The 18550-nt window shown below is 48.0% G+C and overlaps 1 protein-coding gene, 4 non-coding genes and 1 pseudogene across 9 annotated transcripts; 4 read left to right on the top strand and 2 right to left on the bottom strand.

The window, feature by feature from the left end:
• Positions 1 to 4021, bottom strand: part of LOC138813132 (RNA-binding protein EWS-like) — a 4371-nt pseudogene extending 350 nt beyond the window's left edge.
• Trnap-cgg (transfer RNA proline (anticodon CGG)) lies at positions 3580 to 3651 on the top strand. Its single transcript has one exon. It is a non-coding gene; the product is annotated as a tRNA-Pro (tRNA).
• Positions 4022 to 4140: 119 nt separating the features above from the next.
• On the top strand, positions 4141 to 18550 carry Aurkb (aurora kinase B). 5 transcript variants are annotated; one of them, XM_070001357.1, is made up of 9 exons: positions 10416 to 10519; positions 10744 to 10817; positions 14228 to 14330; positions 14448 to 14499; positions 14939 to 15130; positions 15347 to 15485; positions 15586 to 15734; positions 17659 to 17833; positions 18251 to 18550. In XM_070001357.1, exons 2-9 carry the CDS (start codon positions 10770 to 10772, stop codon positions 18422 to 18424), a joined length of 1032 nt encoding a protein of 343 aa, XP_069857458.1. In that variant the 5' UTR covers positions 10416 to 10519; positions 10744 to 10769; the 3' UTR covers positions 18425 to 18550. The 5 variants fall into 5 exon arrangements, with proteins under 5 accessions (XP_069857463.1, XP_069857458.1, XP_069857457.1 ...); XM_070001356.1 differs by having other exon boundaries at positions 10416 to 10507; XM_070001360.1 differs by lacking the exon at positions 10416 to 10519 and adding an exon at positions 11027 to 11155.
• Trnad-guc (transfer RNA aspartic acid (anticodon GUC)) lies at positions 4143 to 4214 on the top strand. The gene has a single exon. It is a non-coding gene; the product is annotated as a tRNA-Asp (tRNA).
• Trnag-ucc (transfer RNA glycine (anticodon UCC)) lies at positions 4754 to 4825 on the bottom strand. The gene has a single exon. It is a non-coding gene; the product is annotated as a tRNA-Gly (tRNA).
• On the top strand, positions 5323 to 5394 carry Trnaw-cca (transfer RNA tryptophan (anticodon CCA)). Its single transcript has one exon. It is a non-coding gene; the product is annotated as a tRNA-Trp (tRNA).

Raw genomic sequence — 18550 nt, forward strand, 5'->3', positions numbered from 1 at the left:
CTAGACTGACTGGGAACTTGGCTGTAAGATCTGGGGGGGGGGGCAGACAGAGGGGTGGGGGGACAATTAGTGGGAAGCTGGTGTCCATATCTGCTTTGTTGACCATAGCTACTCTGCTGTCTATAGCTGCTCCACTGCCCGAAGGCGTTCTGTTGAAAGTAACTGCTCTATCTGTTGTGCAGAGGGATAGCTGGTAGGAGGATAAGATGGAGGTGCTCTGACTGGTTGCATGGGGTAGCTCTCAGGAACCTGTGGATAATTCTACTTTGTCTATAGCCTAGACTGGGCTGATTATCATCCTCTGTTCTAGATGGAGGTTGACTAGTCTCGGCTGGCCGCTGCCCATGGGCTGGGACAGCAGGCTCAATGCCATATGCAGGTTGAGTCGCATAGGAGACCTGGGTGTGGTGACTAGAGCAATCATGGTATCACAACCACCAGTGCCAGGCTGACCATAAATAGTTGCATTCTGGCTGGGCACTGGTGGCTCACACCTGTAATCCTAGCTACTCAGGAGGCTGAGATCTGAGAATCACAATTCAAAGCCAGCCTGGGAGGGAAAGTCCAATAAACCACTCAGAAAGCTGGACATGGTGCTGTGGCTTAAGTGGTAGAGCACTAGCCTTGAGCTGAAGAGCTCAGGGACAGCGCCCAGGCCCAGAGTTCAAGCCCCATGACTGACCAAAAAAAAAAAAAAAAGAAGTTGTATATGACTTCTGCCCATAAGTGGCAGGGGTCTGAGCCTGGGTATAGCTGACATCAGTAGGTTGTCCATAGGTTCCATAGCTTTGTTGCCCATATGCCTGGGCATATCCTTGAGTTAGCTGCGCAGTGGGTGTAAGCACTGCTTGGCTGTAGGTACTGTAATCCATGGATGCCATTTTCTCTCCTTCCTCTTCATGCTTTCAATGTCCAACCCCTTTCGCTTTCCCTCTAAGCACCCACAATTTTATTTTGGTTGAGTCCATTGTATCTCTTTTGGCTTGGATGGGGGTCTCATACTTTTATGCTATCTATGTATTATATAGGACATATGATTTAAAAATTGCTGTGAGATTTTTTTTTATTTTTTTATTTTTTTTTTGTCGATTCTTCAACTCAAGGCCATCACTCTATCACTTGAGCCACAACGCCACTTCCAGCTTTTTCTGCTTATGTGGTACTGAGGAATGGAACCCAGGGCCTCATGTATGCCAGGCAAGCACTCTACCACTGAGCCACCTTCCCAGCCCTATTGTGGGATTTTAGGGCCAGTACTTTAGCAAGCCTTTCATGGGTTCTTAACCTCAATCCTTCCCTAGACTCTGATGGCCTGGCTATGTGGAGAGCGCTCCTATCATGTGAATAAGGCAGATCTGGAAAGGCAGACTCCTGGAGTCCTGCGGCTGGATTTTAGAAGTAAATGCTAGAAAGACCAGGCTGGGCCTCTGAGCTGTTGTCACCTACTAAATCTGTTTGAAAAACAACATAGTCTAGACACCAGCATTGGTCCACTGTGAGATATCTGAGTAAAAGCCTGGGCTTAAGGAATTGCTGTCCCCAGGGCAACCAGCAAAGCAACAAAGCCCAGTCCACCACACCATGTTTTGGCTGGTGACTCCCTGGATGCTGTGCATAAATAATTCATTGAGGGGACATGGAGTATGAAAAGGAAAGCTTTCAGAAAGCTAGGACTCTCCTTCCTGAAAAGTACTCAAAGTGGAGGATGCCATTGCTCCAAATTCACCTGTTTATTTCCAACATCTTTCATCAAATGTGACTGCCAAAAGGTAAACTTTACCACAAAATCTTTCTGTGTAAGGAGCTTTGGCTTCTGTTAAAGTATGAACTATTTCCACCAAAGTGGAAAAAATGATCCAATGTTTTACACCTTAGTTTCTAGATTCTGAAAGTGAAGTCCATGGATGTGCCTGGCTTTGGGGCAGCTATGAACATCTAGTATTGTGTGCATTTTCCTAGGAGGATGGGCTGGGGCCTGGGCTTTTGTTGATCAGAAACTGTTTAGGCCTTCCTTTCTGCTTATGTTGAATGGCCTAGGCTAGGTACAAAAGATGGCAAGGACTTGCATGCATGAGGCCCTGGGTTTGATTTCTCAGCACCACATAAGCAGAAAAAGCCAGAAGTGGCGCTGTGGCTCAAGAGGTAGAGCTCTAGCCTTGAGCTGAAGAGCTGAGGGTCAGCGCCCAGCTGAGGGTCAGCACCCAGGCCCAGAGTTCAGGCTCCATGACCAACAACAAAAGAAAGAGAGAAAGAGAGAAAGAAAGACAGGAAGGAAGGAAGGAAGGGAGGGAGGGAGGGAGGGAGGGAAAGAGAAAAGAAAGGAAAGAGAAAGAAAGAAAGAAAGAAAGAAAGAAAGAAAGAAAGAAAGAAAGAAAGAAAGAAAGAAAGAAAGAAAGAAAGCAAGCAGGCAGGCAAGGAATGCTAGGGCCCAAAAGGAGTGGGGGCAGGAATTGGAAAGGATTTCAGGAAGGAGGTGCTAACCTCCTTCTAGAAAAGTTCTATTAGAAAGGTTTGCTGTTTCTCCTGGGAAAAGCTGGGATGACTTCTGTCTCTCTACTGTCTGCTACCTGGAAAAAAAAAAAAATCTAATAGCTTAAACCTCTTAACTGAAGTCCTCACCCACCCAAGTACTCATGAGTGACACCTTAGAAATGGACTGGCCACAAAAATCACAGAACTGGCATATGGAATAAGATGGTCAACTCAGACAGGCTGAGTCCAGGGAGGCTGCAGGCTGTGGGACAGGCACTAAGTTATAAAAGACCCCACACATCTTTCAGGGGCTCTTGGCAAAGAAGAGAATAGTGAACATATAAACAGTGTAGAGACTCAGTAAACAGCCTAGAAGACTTTGAGGCCTCAAAGCCAGGTCCACTGTGGCTCTTGTGGTCCAAGAGCCCCTTGCTTTCTGTGGGGCTTCAGAGGCAGGTAGAAGGGCCCACTGGACCATCCTGGGAGGGAACTGCAAAGCCAAGGTTAGACCAGAGGGTAGGAGGAGGTAATGTGAGTCTACAAACTGGAAGGAGGTCAGAGAGTCTTGATAGCCTGTTCTGGCATCCCAATCACCTAGCTTAACGATACCTTCATGATGTCTCTTAACTCCAGAAATCATTCTCTCTGCTTTTCAATCCTGTGTGGGAAGTCGTGTTCCCTGCGTCCTCCCCACCCCTACTCCAAAATAGACAACTAGAGGGGCTGGTGTTCATCTAGAGATCTCAGGGTCATGAACGGCCCCCAGCGAAGCCCTGCCTGGAGGAGGGAAGGGTCGAGATCCCCGGGTGTGGGATGGCAAATAGACAGAAGGGAGCTGGGTGCTCTTAGCGATCCAGAAGGACAGTGGGGGGTGGAGGCCCAGAGCACGCCCCCCCTCCCAACCCCCCCTCCACTTCCTCCACGTTATTTCCTGGGAGGAGTTCGAGCTGCAGGACCGGAGGCTTGGAGATTCCCCAGCCCCAGATCCCCAGTGCTCGGCTTTTGGAGCCAGGTGGTCCCTACAGGATCACCAGGATGTTTGCAACTCGGACCGCAGCAAACGCAGTACGACCTCTAAGGACGGGCGCGCGAATGGCAGTGCGTGTCGGCTCGTTGGTCTAGGGGTATGATTCTCGCTTCGGGTGCGAGAGGTCCCGGGTTCAAATCCCGGACGAGCCCAGTTTTACTGATCTGGCTGACACTCCCCCATTCCCCCCCGAGCGCGATGGGTGGATCTGGGATCACAACTCTTTTACGACACCCGGGCTCGGTGGTCAGCGCGTTCCTGCCCAGCGCAGCGGACGTGCGTCTAGAGTGGAGCCTGACATGGGCTTTCGGCTCCCGGCGTCCGGCTCCGGGCGGGGCACCCGTCACCCAAGCAGATTACCTGGGGGGAGGGGGGCGGGGGACCGTGGCCGCCAGTCCCGGTGCGCGCGGAGAGCCAGGAGCCCGCGGCAGCCGGGGAGGCCCGACCTCTCCGTTCGGTCCCTGCCGCTCGGGACCGCCTTTCCGGGGACCCGAGATCAGTGGGGCCCCGCGCAGCGTGCATAGGCCTCCGCTTAGCCTCTTCCACGATGGGGAAGATCCTCAAATATCCGCCGCGCCCGGAGCGGGCTGAGCACGGCCACCATCCCAGATCAGGCATCTGGAGACGGCAGCCATCAGCTTACTCCTCGTTAGTATAGTGGTGAGTATCCCCGCCTGTCACGCGGGAGACCGGGGTTCGATTCCCCGACGGGGAGGCTTGAGCTTTTTAAAGGTTTCTGGTGTAGATCCATTCATTTTTATTTTGTAAATGCTCCTGCGGGCACCGAGAAAGATCAACAAATAGAGAGAGGGAGGAAAACGGGGAGAGGGGTTTGCCGGGACCGTTGGCCTCGCGTGGGTCGCCCCCATGGGTCTGTGGAGCTAAGCGCACTAGCTCACCCTACCCTAGGAAGCAGGCGGCCCGAGGCGTAACCGACTGGCTGCTCCCTCGGACCTTTGCAGCTGCAAATGCACGCTCAGCGGACGGCGCGGCCCGGGTGCGGCGGCTGAGCTCTTCACCTTCCGCCGTGCCGCCAGTCCGTATTTGCACCCCGGCCCAGGATTAGGATTGCAGTCGGGGGCGTTCGCGGCCCGGGTGTCTTCGGGCCGGAACTCGCACGTCCCGAGCCCAGGCGCGGGAAGTGAAGTTCTTTTCTTGGAGGGTGGGATGGCTCCTCTCCACAGTCTGCAAGTCTTCCAGGAAACGTTTTGCCCGACCATGGGAAAACGCGAAAAGGTTAAAAAGAAAAGGAACTGCGTTGGCCGGGAATCGAACCCGGGTCAACTGCTTGGAAGGCAGCTATGCTCACCACTATACCACCAACGCCCACGGAAGTTAGGGGTTTCCGGAGTTGCTTAAGATGATCACGGTGGGTCTGAATATGGCTCGTGCTTCCCACGTGAAGTACGAGAGAAGCCGACTGCACTGTGCGCGCCCGTGGGGCTCCGGGCTTCCCGGTGCACGTGGCTCACCCTATGTGCCAAACAAGATTATTTCCAGTCTACAGAGGAGGAACCCAGACCAAGCGAGAGAAATAAGGGATTTTTGAGAGTCATCAGTGGCGATGAGCTTGGGCACATTTACACACACACACACACACACACACACACACAAAGCCCAAATCGCCTTTTTTGGGTGTTCTCAATGTGTCCCAAGGGTAGAGAATTGGGGTTTATGCTCAGTGCGCCCTAGTAAGTGCTGAGGTCTAAGTGCTAAGGGTTAACTTCAGGGACACCTCGGAGGCGGGGCCGACGGCGAGTCTCCGCCCCTCACTGCCGGACGCACGTCCTTGTGTAGCAGATCCGCGAAGAGCGCGGCCGCAGGGCCTCGTGGCGCAACGGTAGCGCGTCTGACTCCAGATCAGAAGGTTGCGTGTTCAAATCACGTCGGGGTCACAGGCGAAATCTTTTTTTTTCTTTCAGATTTGTGATAGTGTTTTTCAAAGAAAAAAATTAATTTTAATTTTAGGATAAAACAAATAGGGCAGGAACTTTTATTCTGGACTTTCTCTTTTTTTGTAAAGCACCCTAATGTCTTTTATTTTTTTTGCAAATTTTTTATTGTGATTTGGTGATTACATAATTTCACAAATTTGACAGTATTGTGGGATAGTGATGCTTAAAGTCACAGTGATGCTTAAAGTCAAAAACACATTCTAACCTTCATGGGGCAAATTGTCTATCCTGATTTATAACATTTATGAGTTCTTTGAGCTTTGACTATACAGTTATTTCTTCCACATTGGGTGATATGCACATTTCTTTTGTTTTGCATAGTGTCAGCTGTTCCCTCTTTCCCTCCCATGGATGCCATTAAGTTGCTTGGTTCGTTTTAATCAATGTCCAGTGCAGCTGATGGATTCCACTGTTGTATGTTTTCCCCTGTTTCCTTCTAGTTCCCTATCCTCCTCCTAGTTTCCCTCCGATGTGCATATATATACTATATGTGTGATCAGCAGCATGGGGTCATTTAGTAATGATTCGACCAGATGACTGGAGGTCTTTTGTTTCTCGAGTCTTGTTTACTTTGTGGTATCACCTTACATTTTGGATTTAACATCCACTTATCAGGGAGACCATGTGCCTTTTGTCTCTTTGCTCTTGGCTTACCTCGCTCAACAAGATTTCTAGTTCCATCCATTTCTCTGCAAATTCCATTATTTAGTCCTTTCTAATGGCTGCATAATATTCCATTGTGTATAGGTACCACAATTTTTGGATCCATTCATTTGTGGTGGGTCATCTGAGTTGTTTCCATATCCTGGCTATTGTGAACAGTGCAGCAATAAACATGGAGGTGGGGTAGGGAAGGTGGCTCAGTGGTAGAGTGCTTGCCTTGCATGCATGAGGCTATGGGTTTGATTCCTCAGCACCACATAAGCAAAAAGAAAAAAGCCAGAAGTGGCGCTGTGGCTCAAGTGGTAGAGTGCTAGCTTTGAGCTGAAGAGCTGAGGGACAGTGCCCAGGCCCCAAGACCCACAAAACAACAACAACAACAACAACAAAAAAAACAAAAACATGGAGGTGCATGTGTCCTTGTATACTGGTTCCTGTTGCTCAGGATACATGCCCAGGATTATTGCTTTCTGAGGACCCTCCAGACAGCTTGTGTACATTCCCACCAGCAGTGTAATAGGATTCCTCCAGCATTTGTTGCTGGCTGAATTTAGGATGTGTGGCCGTTCTGACTGGGGTAAGGTGGTATTTCAGGGTTGTCTTTATTTGCATTTCCTTTACAACCAGGCTCCATGTGTTTCTTTGCCATTTTTATCTCTTCTTCTGAGAAGACTCTCTTTAGTTCCCTTGCCCATTTAGTAATTGGCTTATTGCCTAATGTCTTTTAAATTAAGAATTTGGGCACTATCTTAATAGATGATGGGGAATTTTCATCCAGTTCTAAGAATACTAGACATGATATAAGACTTTCTTTGATCTGCAGCTGTGTTATAGGTTGTTAAACAATATAGAGGTGATATTCTTTGAATTGTAGGTGTGTCATGAGTTGTTTAGCTCCATGAAAGTTCTGCTTCAGAGAATACTTGCCCTTAGTCACACTTGATTGTTCCCTCTAGACAGCTTGCTTCAGTAGAACAAGTTTTGCTAGTCCTCATACCATGTGACATCTGCCTTCATGTGTTTTTTGCCTTTATAAGCTTTGTAGTAACTGCATTTGGGGCTACAGGTTCTTTGGGATGCTAGTCTGACTGCAGTCGCCGGCTTTCTAATAGACTCCCAACTGACTACTCAAAATGTGGCTTTTCTGTATCTCACTGATCCAGTTCCAATATAACACTTTGGCCACTACAGAGGCACCTCAGGACTGACCATTAGTGTTGCCTAGGCTATCAGCCCTAGTGCTGTGTGGAATGCCCTCTGTGGACAGAGTATGAGGTCACCATATACTATAATTTCCCCTTCACTGTGGGAAAAGACAAGAGTGCTTGCATAGAGCTCAAAGCAGTGGCCATGTGCATTATGGTCACTACTGCTGCCTGCTTGCAGTAAAAAAAAAAAAAAGTTGTATCATCAGAAAATGTCCCTGGTGAAACAATAATCATTAATTTTATTAAAAAAAAAGAATTTGGGCACTCTAATTTCATTTTGCTGTGTCTGCCCATTAAAAATAGCAATATCTTTAATCTCATAGATACTTTAATATAGTTTGATTTTCTGATTTTTACTTTATTTTTATTATCTTTAGTTGTACAAAGATGTTTTATTTCAACAGTCAGTTTATTAGTACAATGAATCTTTTTTTTTTGGGGTCCGGTCATGGGCCTGACTCTGGGCCTGGGCGCTGTCCCTCAGCTCTTCAGCTCAAGGCTAGCGCTCTACCACTTGAGCCACAGCGCCACTTCCGGCTTTTTTTCCTTTTTGCTTATGTGGTGCTGAGGAATCAAACCCAGGGCCTCAGGCATGCAAGGCAAGCGCTCTACCACTGAGCCACCTTCCCAGCCCTAATGCTATACTTTGAGCCACAGCATCACTTCTGGTTTTTTAAGCATTAATTGGAGACAGAAAAGTCAGTTTATCTCTTCCAGTTATGAAAGTGACAGCAACAAGGCAAATGTGTAAGTCACCATTGCCTTCAAGTTCTTTCTGAGAAAGTATGAACTTGAAAAGTCTAAGATATGTGGGGGATGAGGCTTGATGATTTTGGCCACTATGCTGCCAGTCCTGGGGCTAGAACTCAGTGCCCAGCACTGTCCCTGGGGCTTTTGTGCTCAACGTTAGGGCTCTAACACTTTGAGAAACAGCCCCTCTTCTGGCTTTAATGGAAATAAGAGTCTCAAAGAATTTTCTGCCCAGGCTGGCTTTGAACTGAAATCCTCAGATCTCAGCCTCCTGAGTAGCTAGGATTACAGGCGTGAGCCACCAGCGCCCGGCTTGTCACTGAGATTCTTATCTCTCCAATTAGCCACAAAGAAAGCCAGAAGTGGAGGTGTTACTCAAGTGGTAAAACACCAATCTGAGGAGGGGAGAGGGTCTAAGTGGTAAAGCCAAAGTTCCCTGAGTTCAAGACTCAACAGCAGTCCAAAATGAAAAAAAAAAAAAAAAGGAAAAGAAACAAGAACTTTTTTTTTTACAGTATACTACTCTGTGTGTGTGTGTGGGGGGGGTTCTATTTTGTGAGATCTTCAGCTCAAGTGCTCTACCACTTGAGCCACAGTGCCACTTACTGTTTTCAGGTGGATAATTGGAGATTAGAAGCTCTGGAAGGATGGTTGGTGAAAAACAAAGGAGGAGGTAACAATCCTTGATAGGAAATGTACTCATTACCCTATTCATGTAACTGTAACCCCTCCGTACAGTATTTTTAAATAAAAAATATATATGGTGGGGGGAGAAAGGGTCTCAGGACTAAGCTGGGCACTAGTGGCTCACACCTGTAATCCTAGCTACTCAGGAGGCTGAGATCTGAGGATCATGGTTCAAAGCCAGCCCAGGCAGGAAAGTCCTTGAAACTCTTATCTCCAATTATCCAACATGCTTGTGGCTCAAGTGATAGAGCTCTAGCCTTGAGCTGAAGATCTCAGGGACAGCGCCAGGCCCAGAGTTCAAGCCCCATAACAGATTAAAAAAAAAAAAAAAAGAGTCTCACTAGCTTTCCTGCCCAGGCTGGCTTTGAACCATGATCCTTAGATCTCAGTTTCCTGAGTAGCTAGTATGACAGGTATGAGCAACCAGCATGTGGTTCAGTGTACTTTTTTTCTTTGGTCATGGGGCTTGAACTCAGGGCCTGGCCACTGTCCCTGCTCTTTTTGCTCAAGGCTAGCTCTACCACTTTGAACCACAGCACTGCTTCAGTTTTCAGGTGGTTAATTGGAGATAAGAACCTCAAGGTTTTTCCTGCCCCGGCTGGCTTTCAACTGCAATACTCCTAAGCAGCTAGGATTATATAAGATTATATAAATTACAAGTGTGTGCCACCAGTGATTGGCCCAATGCACTTTATTTCTTGTTATTCTTCCTTTAGTAAAAGAAAGCTTTTTCTGGAACCTATTGGGACAGATGGCACAGGAAGATGATGCTATAATATCCTTGTGCCCTGGAGTCCTTAAATTCTTACCTGTATACTATATCAGAAGATTTTTGGGTCTTTCAGGAAGATTTGATGGGTCAGTACAGGTTTTAGTTTTTTCTAATTTTTTTTTCCTAAAGAGAGGGAGGGTTTGCAAGTTGCTCAATAATCTCAGGAGGCTGAGAGCTGAGGATCCTTTAAAGCTATCTAGAGAAAGAACAGTAGACAAGAGGACTGAAAATTTATGCAAGTTATATACCAATGCTTTCACATTTTATATAAAGAATTCGATCATCCAAGAATTTTGGTATCCGTTGGGTCCTGAAATACCAAAAGAGCACTTTCATTTTACTTATTTTATGTTTCTTTTACTTTACTTTGCTCTTTTATTTCATTTAGCGCCTTATTTAAACTTTGATGCGGATAGAACAGTGCAGAAAACGGTGTTGGAATAATTGGCTTTCCATCTGGCATAGAACAAAGACCCTAGTTCACACACATACACAGACAAATTCTGGTCATACTAAAGATTTACATTTTTAAAAAAGGATATGTCAATGAATGTGGAAAATGACATATAACTTTGTGCGGAGGGATGGGAAACGGAACCTAAGGGAAAGCAAAGGGAGTAACATTGTCCAAAAAAAGAAATGTATTCATTATCTGACACGAAATGTATAACACCTTAATAATAACAATAATAATATATAATATGATATATAAATAGAATTGAGGACTTGGGAAACGAACCTGAATCTAGCAAGCCCCGGCTGGCGGCTTCCTGAGTCCAGCGATTACGTCACAGGAAACCGAGCCAATGAGAATCGAATATGGGTGGCACGCTCAGCCAATGGGACTGGGGCGGGAGATTTGAACGTGCCTCGGCTAGCTGGAGAAGTTCGCGGGCGATCGAGAGGGGTGCTGTGCTTCGGTCCCCCGGTTGTTGAGCTGGCCTCCTTCTAGGGTCCTTCCGCCAGGAGAGGACAGGTGATCGGACAGGTCGGGGTCCGTTGGGCGGGTCCGCGCGCTCGGAGCCGGGCTGCGAGAGGTCCCGGGCGGAGTGAGGGTCCTGGGAATGGGTGGAACCGGTAGTAGGCGGAGGCGAAGAGACCTCCGCGCGGACGGGCTCCGACCCGGCCTCCCCGGCTAGCGCTTCCGGCTGCATCGGCTCGGCGTCCACTGCCTTTCTGCCTCTCATCGCTCGGCCTTCCTTCTCCGTGCAGCTCTCCTCCTCCCTTTTTATGTAAGGATGGCCCAGAAGGAGAACGCCTACCCCTGGCCCTACGGCCGGCAGACGGTAAGGCTCTTGCTATTTTACCCACCCCTCCCTACGCCCCATTTAAAGGCTAGTTCCTGCTCTGAGACCCAGGGCCCTGCAGGGGGCGACCTTCTGCACTTTTGTCCCCATTGTGCTCCTGTGGGCGGGCGCCAGGAATTTGCTTGCAGAGTTATGTATTATCAGCTGCTGCTCGCTTGAATCTGACCCTCCAGTGACTCCCTTTGCAGAACTGAGACGACTCGCCATATGCTTGCCATGTCTAGGACTGAGCAGACCGGTCTAGTCTTCAGGCTGAGTCCACCTTTTACCCAGAAAACATAAACTTGAAGAGGATACATAAAGCTACTGTTTAAAAGGTTTAGGACCCCCCCCCCTCTCTCTTTCTCTGTCTTTCCCTCTCTCACGCGTTAATGATTCTCTCTTTTTTGGTCCATCCTGGGGCTTTCCCTGTCCCTCAGCTCTTCAGCTCAAGGCCAGCGCTCTACCACTTGAGCCACAGTGCCACATCTGGTTTTCTAGTGGTTTATTGGACATAAGAGTCTCATGGACTTCCTGCCTGGGCTGGCTTTGAACCTTTGAACCGAGATCCTCAGATCTCAGCCTCCTGAGTAGCTAGGATTACAGGCATGAGCCACCTGCGCCTGGCTGTCTTTTTCTTTTATTTATTTATTTTTTTGTCGGGTGTGGGGCCTGAACTCTGGGCCTGGGCACAGCGCCACTTCTGGTTTTCTAGTGGTTTATTGGAGATAAGAGTCTCATGGACTTTCCTGCCTGGGCTGGCTTTGAACCGAGATCCTCAGATCTAAGCCTCCTGAGTAGCTAGGATTGCAGGTGTGAGCCACCGGCGTCCGGCTTTCTTTTCTTTATGTATGGTTTATTCACATGTGTATCTGTGGGAGGACAGGGGGAAGGCACAGAACTCAAGGGAAAAAGGGTGCAAAAGTGCAACAGTAGAGTTCACTGGATACTGATGAAAATGAACAGGGCTGGGAGAGAATGAGGGAAGGGAAAAAACTGTACAAACGAAATGTACTAATTACCTGACTCATTGTAATCCCTCTGCACATCACGTTTATAATAGCAAGGGGGGGGGGGAGACCTACCACTTAAGCCACAACTCAAAAAGCCAGAAATAGAGTTGTGGCTTAAGTGGTAGAGTGCCAGCCTTGAGCAGCACCCAGTCACTAAGTCCAAACACCAGTACAAAAAAAGTCTAGGGGCTGGGAATGTGGCTTAGTGGTAGAGTGCTTGCTTAGCAAGCATGAAGTCCTGGGTTCAATTCCTCAGTACCAAATAAACAGAAAAAGTCAGAAGTGGCACTGTAGCTCAAGTGGTAGAGTGCTAGCTTTGAGCAAAAGGCTCTCAGGGACAGTGCCCAGGCTCTCAGTTCAAACCCCAGGACTGGCAAAAAAAAGTCTACATTGATCATTTATAATTTATAATTTGTAAAAAAATTTATATATATGTACATATATATAATTATAATTATATATATTTTGTGATACTGTTATATATATAATTATAATTATATATATATATATATATATATATATAATTTGTGATACTGGGGGTCAAAGCCAGGGCCTCTGTGACTTACTGTATCACTAAGTTTGCATCCCCAGTTCTGGGATTTATTTTAACAACTGGTGTGAAATAAGGTTTCAAGTAGATTTATTTTTCCTGTTATCCAAACATGTTTCATTGAAGTGTCAACCCTCTGATTTGAAATGTATATTATCTATTTCTGAACTGGTTTTGGTTCAGCTTGTTATTTGTCAATCTATTAATATCACAGGGAACAGGGGTTTAAGGACAATTGAATCTTCTTGCTAAAGAAAACAAACAAACAAACAAACAAAAAAAACGGGCTGCCGAGTACTTGTGGCTCACTCCTGTAATCCTAGCTACTCAGGAGATCTGAGACTCGAAGTTCAAAGCCAGAAGTGGAGCTGCTGCTCAAGTGAGAGAATGCTAGATTGCCTAATCAAGAAAGCTAAGTGATAGGACCCAGTTCCTAAGGCACAAATAAAAATAAAGGAGCTGGGCACCTGTGGCTCATGCCTATAATCCTAGCTACTCAGGAAGCTGAGATGTGAGGATCACCGGTCCAAGCCAGTCCGGACAAGAAAGTCCATAAGACTTATCTCCAATTAACTACCAGAAAACTGGAAGTGGTGCTGTGACTCAAGTGGTAGAGCACTCGCCTTAAACTGAAGAGCTGAGAGACAGCGCCCAGGCCCAGAGTTCAAGCCCCACAACCAAAAAAAAATAAATAAAAATTTAAAAATAAAGGGAGGGGGAAGAAGGAAGGAAAGAAAGAAAGAAGCACAGTAGCGCTGTCCAAGCTTCACTCCCTGTTAGTGGGGCTCAGGCATCTTCAAGAGTCCATTTCTTGCCCTGTCTCCATCCTTCCTGGAACACTGAGCACTGAGGTGTCAACAGTGGTGTCTCAATGAGAAACTATTGGCTTTTTTATTTTGTTCACGTTCAAAAGAAAGTGTGAAGAAGCTGGAAGTGAAAAAGTGGACCAAGGCCATCAGTTCCTTGACATCCTCAGAGCCTGAGACTGTACAGGGTCAATACTGGTGTTGGGGTAACTTTCAAGGCTTCATGGACCTTAGTAGTCTGAGGTTTTGGGGTTTTTTGTTGTTGGTGGTGGTGGTGGTCCTGGGGCTTGAACTCTGGACCTGGGTGCTGTCCCTCTGCTCTTCAGCTCAAGGTTAGCACTCTACCACTTGAGCCTTAGCCCCCATTTCTGGATTTTGGTGTTTAATTGGAGATAAGAGTCTCTTGGACTTTCCTGTCCTGATGGCTTCAAGCTGTGATCCTCAGATCTCAGCCTTCCTAGTAGCTAGGATTACAGGTGTGAACCACCGGGGCTTCTTCCAGTACTGGGGCTTGAACTCAGGGTTATTGAGCTTGTTGGGCTCTCTTGCTCTGGCTGGTGTTTTACTACTTGAGTCACACCTCCAGTATGGCTTTTTGCTGCTTAGTTGGAGATGGAATCTCACAAACTTCTGGCTTGACTGGTTTCAAATATTGATTCTCCAGTTCTCAGCCTCTTGAGTAGCTAGGATTACAAATTCAAGATGCTTTTTTGGTTTGTTTTTTTTTTCTAATGATTTTGAACTGAAGGCCTGTGCTTTCTAGGTCAACACTACCCCTTCAGCCATGCCCTTAGCCCTTAGGTTATTTCTAAAACCATTTGATTATGGGCTAGGAATAGAATCTTGTGGCTGGGGAGTCAAATCGTGATGTCAGTGTTTTTCTTTAAAGTGGGGGTGGGAGGTGGTGGCTCTTTTATCCAGTAACTTAAATGCTACTTACAGCACATTCCAGCCCCACTAGCTGAAATGCTACTTGTAGAACATTCCAGCCTGGTCACCAAGACAAAGGCACCTTCATATCCATCCCATGCTTCTTCTCAGTCTCAGTCAGGCCTGAATACCCTGCCTCAGAGAGTCCTCCGGAAGGATCCTACCATCCCATCTGCACTTGTCTTCATGAATCGCACCAACGGCCAGCCCCCAGGTAGCTGGACTGGGTTGGGCTGGGCTGCGCTGGGCGGATGAGGGGCCTAGCATCCGTGGGAACATGTGGGGATGAGAAAGTTGAAGGAAAGGCTGAGTCTGTTTGCTCTTTCTATAGCTGCTCCTGGCCAGAAAGTGTTGGAAAACAGCAATGGGGTCCCCAACTTCATGTAAGTGCTGCATGCCTGGGGGGCTGGAGAGGAAGATGGGACAGAGGAGGAGCCAGGCAATAGGGGAAGTAAAATCTAAGGGCAGCAAGAGCAGGGATAAAGAGCAACGGGAGCTGGGTGTCAATGGCTCCAGCCTGTAATCCTAGCTACTCAGGAGACTGAGATCTAAGGATCGAAGTTTAAAGCTAGCCTAGGCAAGAAAAGTCTATGAGATGTTTATATCCAATTAATCACTAAAAACCCAGAAGTGGAGGTGTGGCTCAAGTGGTGGAGAACCAGTCTTGAGCAGAAAAGTTCATGGACAGCATGCAAGTCCTGAGTTCAAGTCTCCAGTATTGGGAAAGAAGAAGAAGGAAAAAATGGGGATGAGGGAGCAGAAGGAACTGAACATCTCAGGGAACTGACTTGAGGGTTGTTGTCTTCCTCTCTTTGTAACCAGCCGGCCCCTCACCATTGATGACTTTGAAATTGGGCGTCCTCTGGGCAAAGGCAAATTTGGAAATGTGTACTTGGCTCGTGAGAAGAAAAGCCATTTCATCGTGGCGCTCAAGGTCCTCTTCAAGTCTCAGATTGAGAAGGAGGGTGTGGAGCACCAACTACGCAGGGAGATCGAGATCCAGGCCCATTTGCAGTATGCTGTTCACCCCTGCACCTAACCCCTCTGAGCTCTGGGCCCTAGCCCCTCTATGAACCCACCACCTCCACTCACTATCAGTGTAGGCCAGCTGGCCCTTTCTCCCCCTTCTTCCTCCCAGTCCTGATCCATGTCCAGACCCCAGTTCATGCATCCTTCTTGGCTCCCTAGAGCCAAGATCCAGTCTGAAGCTTCCTCCATTCCTTCCCCCAGGCATCCCAACATCCTGCGGCTCTACAACTATTTCTATGACCGGAAGAGGATCTACTTGATTCTGGAGTACGCTCCCCGAGGAGAGCTGTATAAGGAACTGCAGAAGAGCCACACGTTTGATGAACAGCGAACAGCCACGGTCGGGGCGGGTGGGCATCTGGGGAGACAAAATCTGGGAACGTGAGGCTAGGGATGCTACTTGTAGTTGGAGGCCTGATTGCCTGACCTTGATCCTCCAGATCATGGAGGAGTTGTCGGATGCTCTGATGTACTGCCACGGGAAGAAGGTGATTCACAGAGACATAAAGCCAGAGAATCTGCTCTTAGGGCTGCAGGGAGAGCTGAAGATTGCTGACTTTGGCTGGTCTGTGCACGCTCCCTCCCTGAGGTATGGTGAGCCCCGTGCAAGGCTGGGACATTCGACCGAAAACCCCTCCAGCTCTGGTGACCTAGGGACACGGTTGAGACACTCACTTTAGTCACTCAGATTTTCCATTTGTATATTCTTGCTATACCATTATCAGAACACATTTCTTTTTTTGTTTTGGCCATTCCTGGCACTTGAACTCAGGGCCTGAGCACTGTCCCTGAGCTTCTTTTACTCAAGGCTAGCACTCTACCACTTGAGCCACAGCACCACTTCCAGCTCTTTCTGTGTATGTGGTACCATGGCCTCAAACCCAGGGCTTCGTGCATACTAGGCAAGCACTCTACCACTAAGCCACATTCTCAGCCCAAAACACTTCTTTTTTTTTTTTGGTCGGTCGCGGGGCTTGAACTCTGGGCCTGGGTGCTGACCCTCAGCTCTTCAGCTCAAGGCGAGCGCTCTACCACTTGATCTACAGCGCCACTTCCGGTTTTCTGGTGGTTTATTAGAGATAGGAGTCTCATGGTCTCTCCTGCCTGGGCTGGCTTTGAACGGCGATCCTCAGATCTCAGTCTCCTGAGTAGCTAGGGTTACAGGTGTGAGCCACCAGCGCCCGGCTAAACACCTTTTTTTAAGGAAATGTTAACACAGAGTGGTCTTGAACTTCTGGGCTCAAATGATCCTCCTGCTCAACCTTCTGAGTAGCTGGGACTCTAGGCATACATCACTGTGCTTAGCTGTTCACATTTACTCAGGGCCTGGGCACTGTCCCTGATTTTTTTTTTTTTTCTCAAGGCTAATACCCTACCATTTGAGCCATAGCTCCACTTCCAACTTTTTGATGGTTAATTGGAAATAAGAGGCTCATGGATTTTCCTCCTCAGTTGACTTTGAACTGCTATCCTCAGATTCTTAGCCTCCTGAATAGCTAGGATTATAGGGTTTCCTTTTTGCAGTGCAGGAATGGAGCCCTGGGTCATGCACATGCAAGTCAAGAGCTACAGCACCAAGTTATAGCCCCAGCCTGAGCATGTGGCATACTACATAGGCAGCTATATCATGTTTCAGTGGTTTTAATTCCAGAATGATTATTGCCCTCAGCTCTTTTTTGTTAACCTAAGTCTTTCACAGGGCTAAGATTAAAGGAAAAGAAAAAACCCTCAATGTGTGGCCATGCCAGGGCTATGGTTTAGATCATCACCTAACCCCTCTCCTGGTTTGGTTGGAATACTCCTCTAGTGCATCTTGAACCCTTTTGGCTCCTTGCTATCAACTTCTTCTTTATTCATCTTCTTTCTTCTGCTTCTGCTTCTTCTCCTTCTCTTCCTCCTCCTCCCCCCTTCCCCCTCCTCCTCTTTTTCCTCCTTCTTCCTTGTCCTGGTCCTGGGGCCTGATCTCAGGGCTTGGGTGTTGTTGTCCCTGAGCTTATTTTTTTCTTTTTTGTTCAGTCCTTGAGCTCTTCAGCTCAAGGTGAGCGCTCTACCACTTGAGCCATAGCACCACTTCTGGTTTTCTGGTGGTTTATTGGAGATAAGAGTCTCAGGGACTTTCCTTCCCTAGGCTGGCTTTGAACTGCGATCCTCAGATCTCAGCCTCCTGAGTAGGATTACAGGCGTGAGCCACCTGCACCCGGCTTTCCCTGAGCTTCTTGCTCAAGGCTAGCGCTCTACCACTTGAACTTCTGTCTCTTCTGCTCAGGCTGGCTTCTAACCAATAGCTAGGATTACAGGCATGAGCCACCAGCACCCAGCTTTTTTGTTTATTTGTTTTTCTCTGATGCTAAGGCTTGAACTTGCAGACTTATACTCTCATTTGGCTTTTTCTGCTGAAGGCTGGTGCTCTACCATGTGAGCCACACCTTTACTACTAGCGCCTTGCCATTAGGCAGCAAGGAAAGCAGTATCTCTCTGGCCTGGGACCCCTGTCCACCTGTTTCATTCCACAGGAGGAAGACAATGTGTGGCACCCTAGATTACCTGCCCCCGGAAATGATTGAAGGGCGCACGCACAACGAGAAGGTGGATCTGTGGTGCATTGGGGTGCTCTGCTATGAACTTCTGGTGGGGAACCCCCCCTTTGAGAGCGCCTCCCACAACGAAACATACCGGCGGATTGTCAAGGTGGGAGGAAGCTGGGATTTCTTGGGCTGCATGGCTGAGGGTGGGCAGGGTGGATCTGCAGGGCCCAGTTGAACTCTCTCCATAGAATGGGTGGTCAAGCCAGATGCTGGTGGCTCATGCCTGTAATCCTAGCTACTCAGGGGGCTGAGATCTGAGAATCAGGTTTCAAAGCCATCTGGGGCAGGAAAGTCTGTGAGACTCTCATCTCCAGTGAACCACCAGAAAACCAGAAGTGGTGCTGTGGCTCAAAGTGGTAAGAGTGCTTGCCTTGAGCAAAAGAGTTCAGGACAGGGCCCAGGCCCTCAGTTCAAGCCCCAGAACCGACAACACACACACACACACACACACACACACACACACGGGTGATGAAGGTTGACACACACTCAGCAGTCCTTCCCTTTCTCTCCACACCTGCAGGTGGACCTGAAGTTTCCCCCCTCGGTGCCCTTGGGGGCCCAGGACCTCATCTCCAAACTGCTCAAGCATAACCCCTCTGATCGGCTGCCGCTAGCCCAGGTCTCCGCTCACCCTTGGGTCCGGGCCCACTCTCGGAGGGTGCTGCCTCCCTCTGTCCCTCAGCCTGTCTCCTGATTGTCCCTGTCATAGACTCCAGTGGCATCTGTATATCTGTGTATATGTAAGGAGGAAGGGGGTTTATCTGTTTTTCTGTTTTCTGTATCCTTTTTATTTAATAAAGGCTATAGCTTTTTGTATTGA

This window comes from Dipodomys merriami, unplaced genomic scaffold, assembly GCF_024711535.1.
Source record: "Dipodomys merriami isolate MVZ:Mamm:240054 unplaced genomic scaffold, mDipMer1.0.p SCAF_59, whole genome shotgun sequence".
NCBI classification, from domain to species: domain Eukaryota; kingdom Metazoa; phylum Chordata; class Mammalia; order Rodentia; family Heteromyidae; genus Dipodomys; species Dipodomys merriami.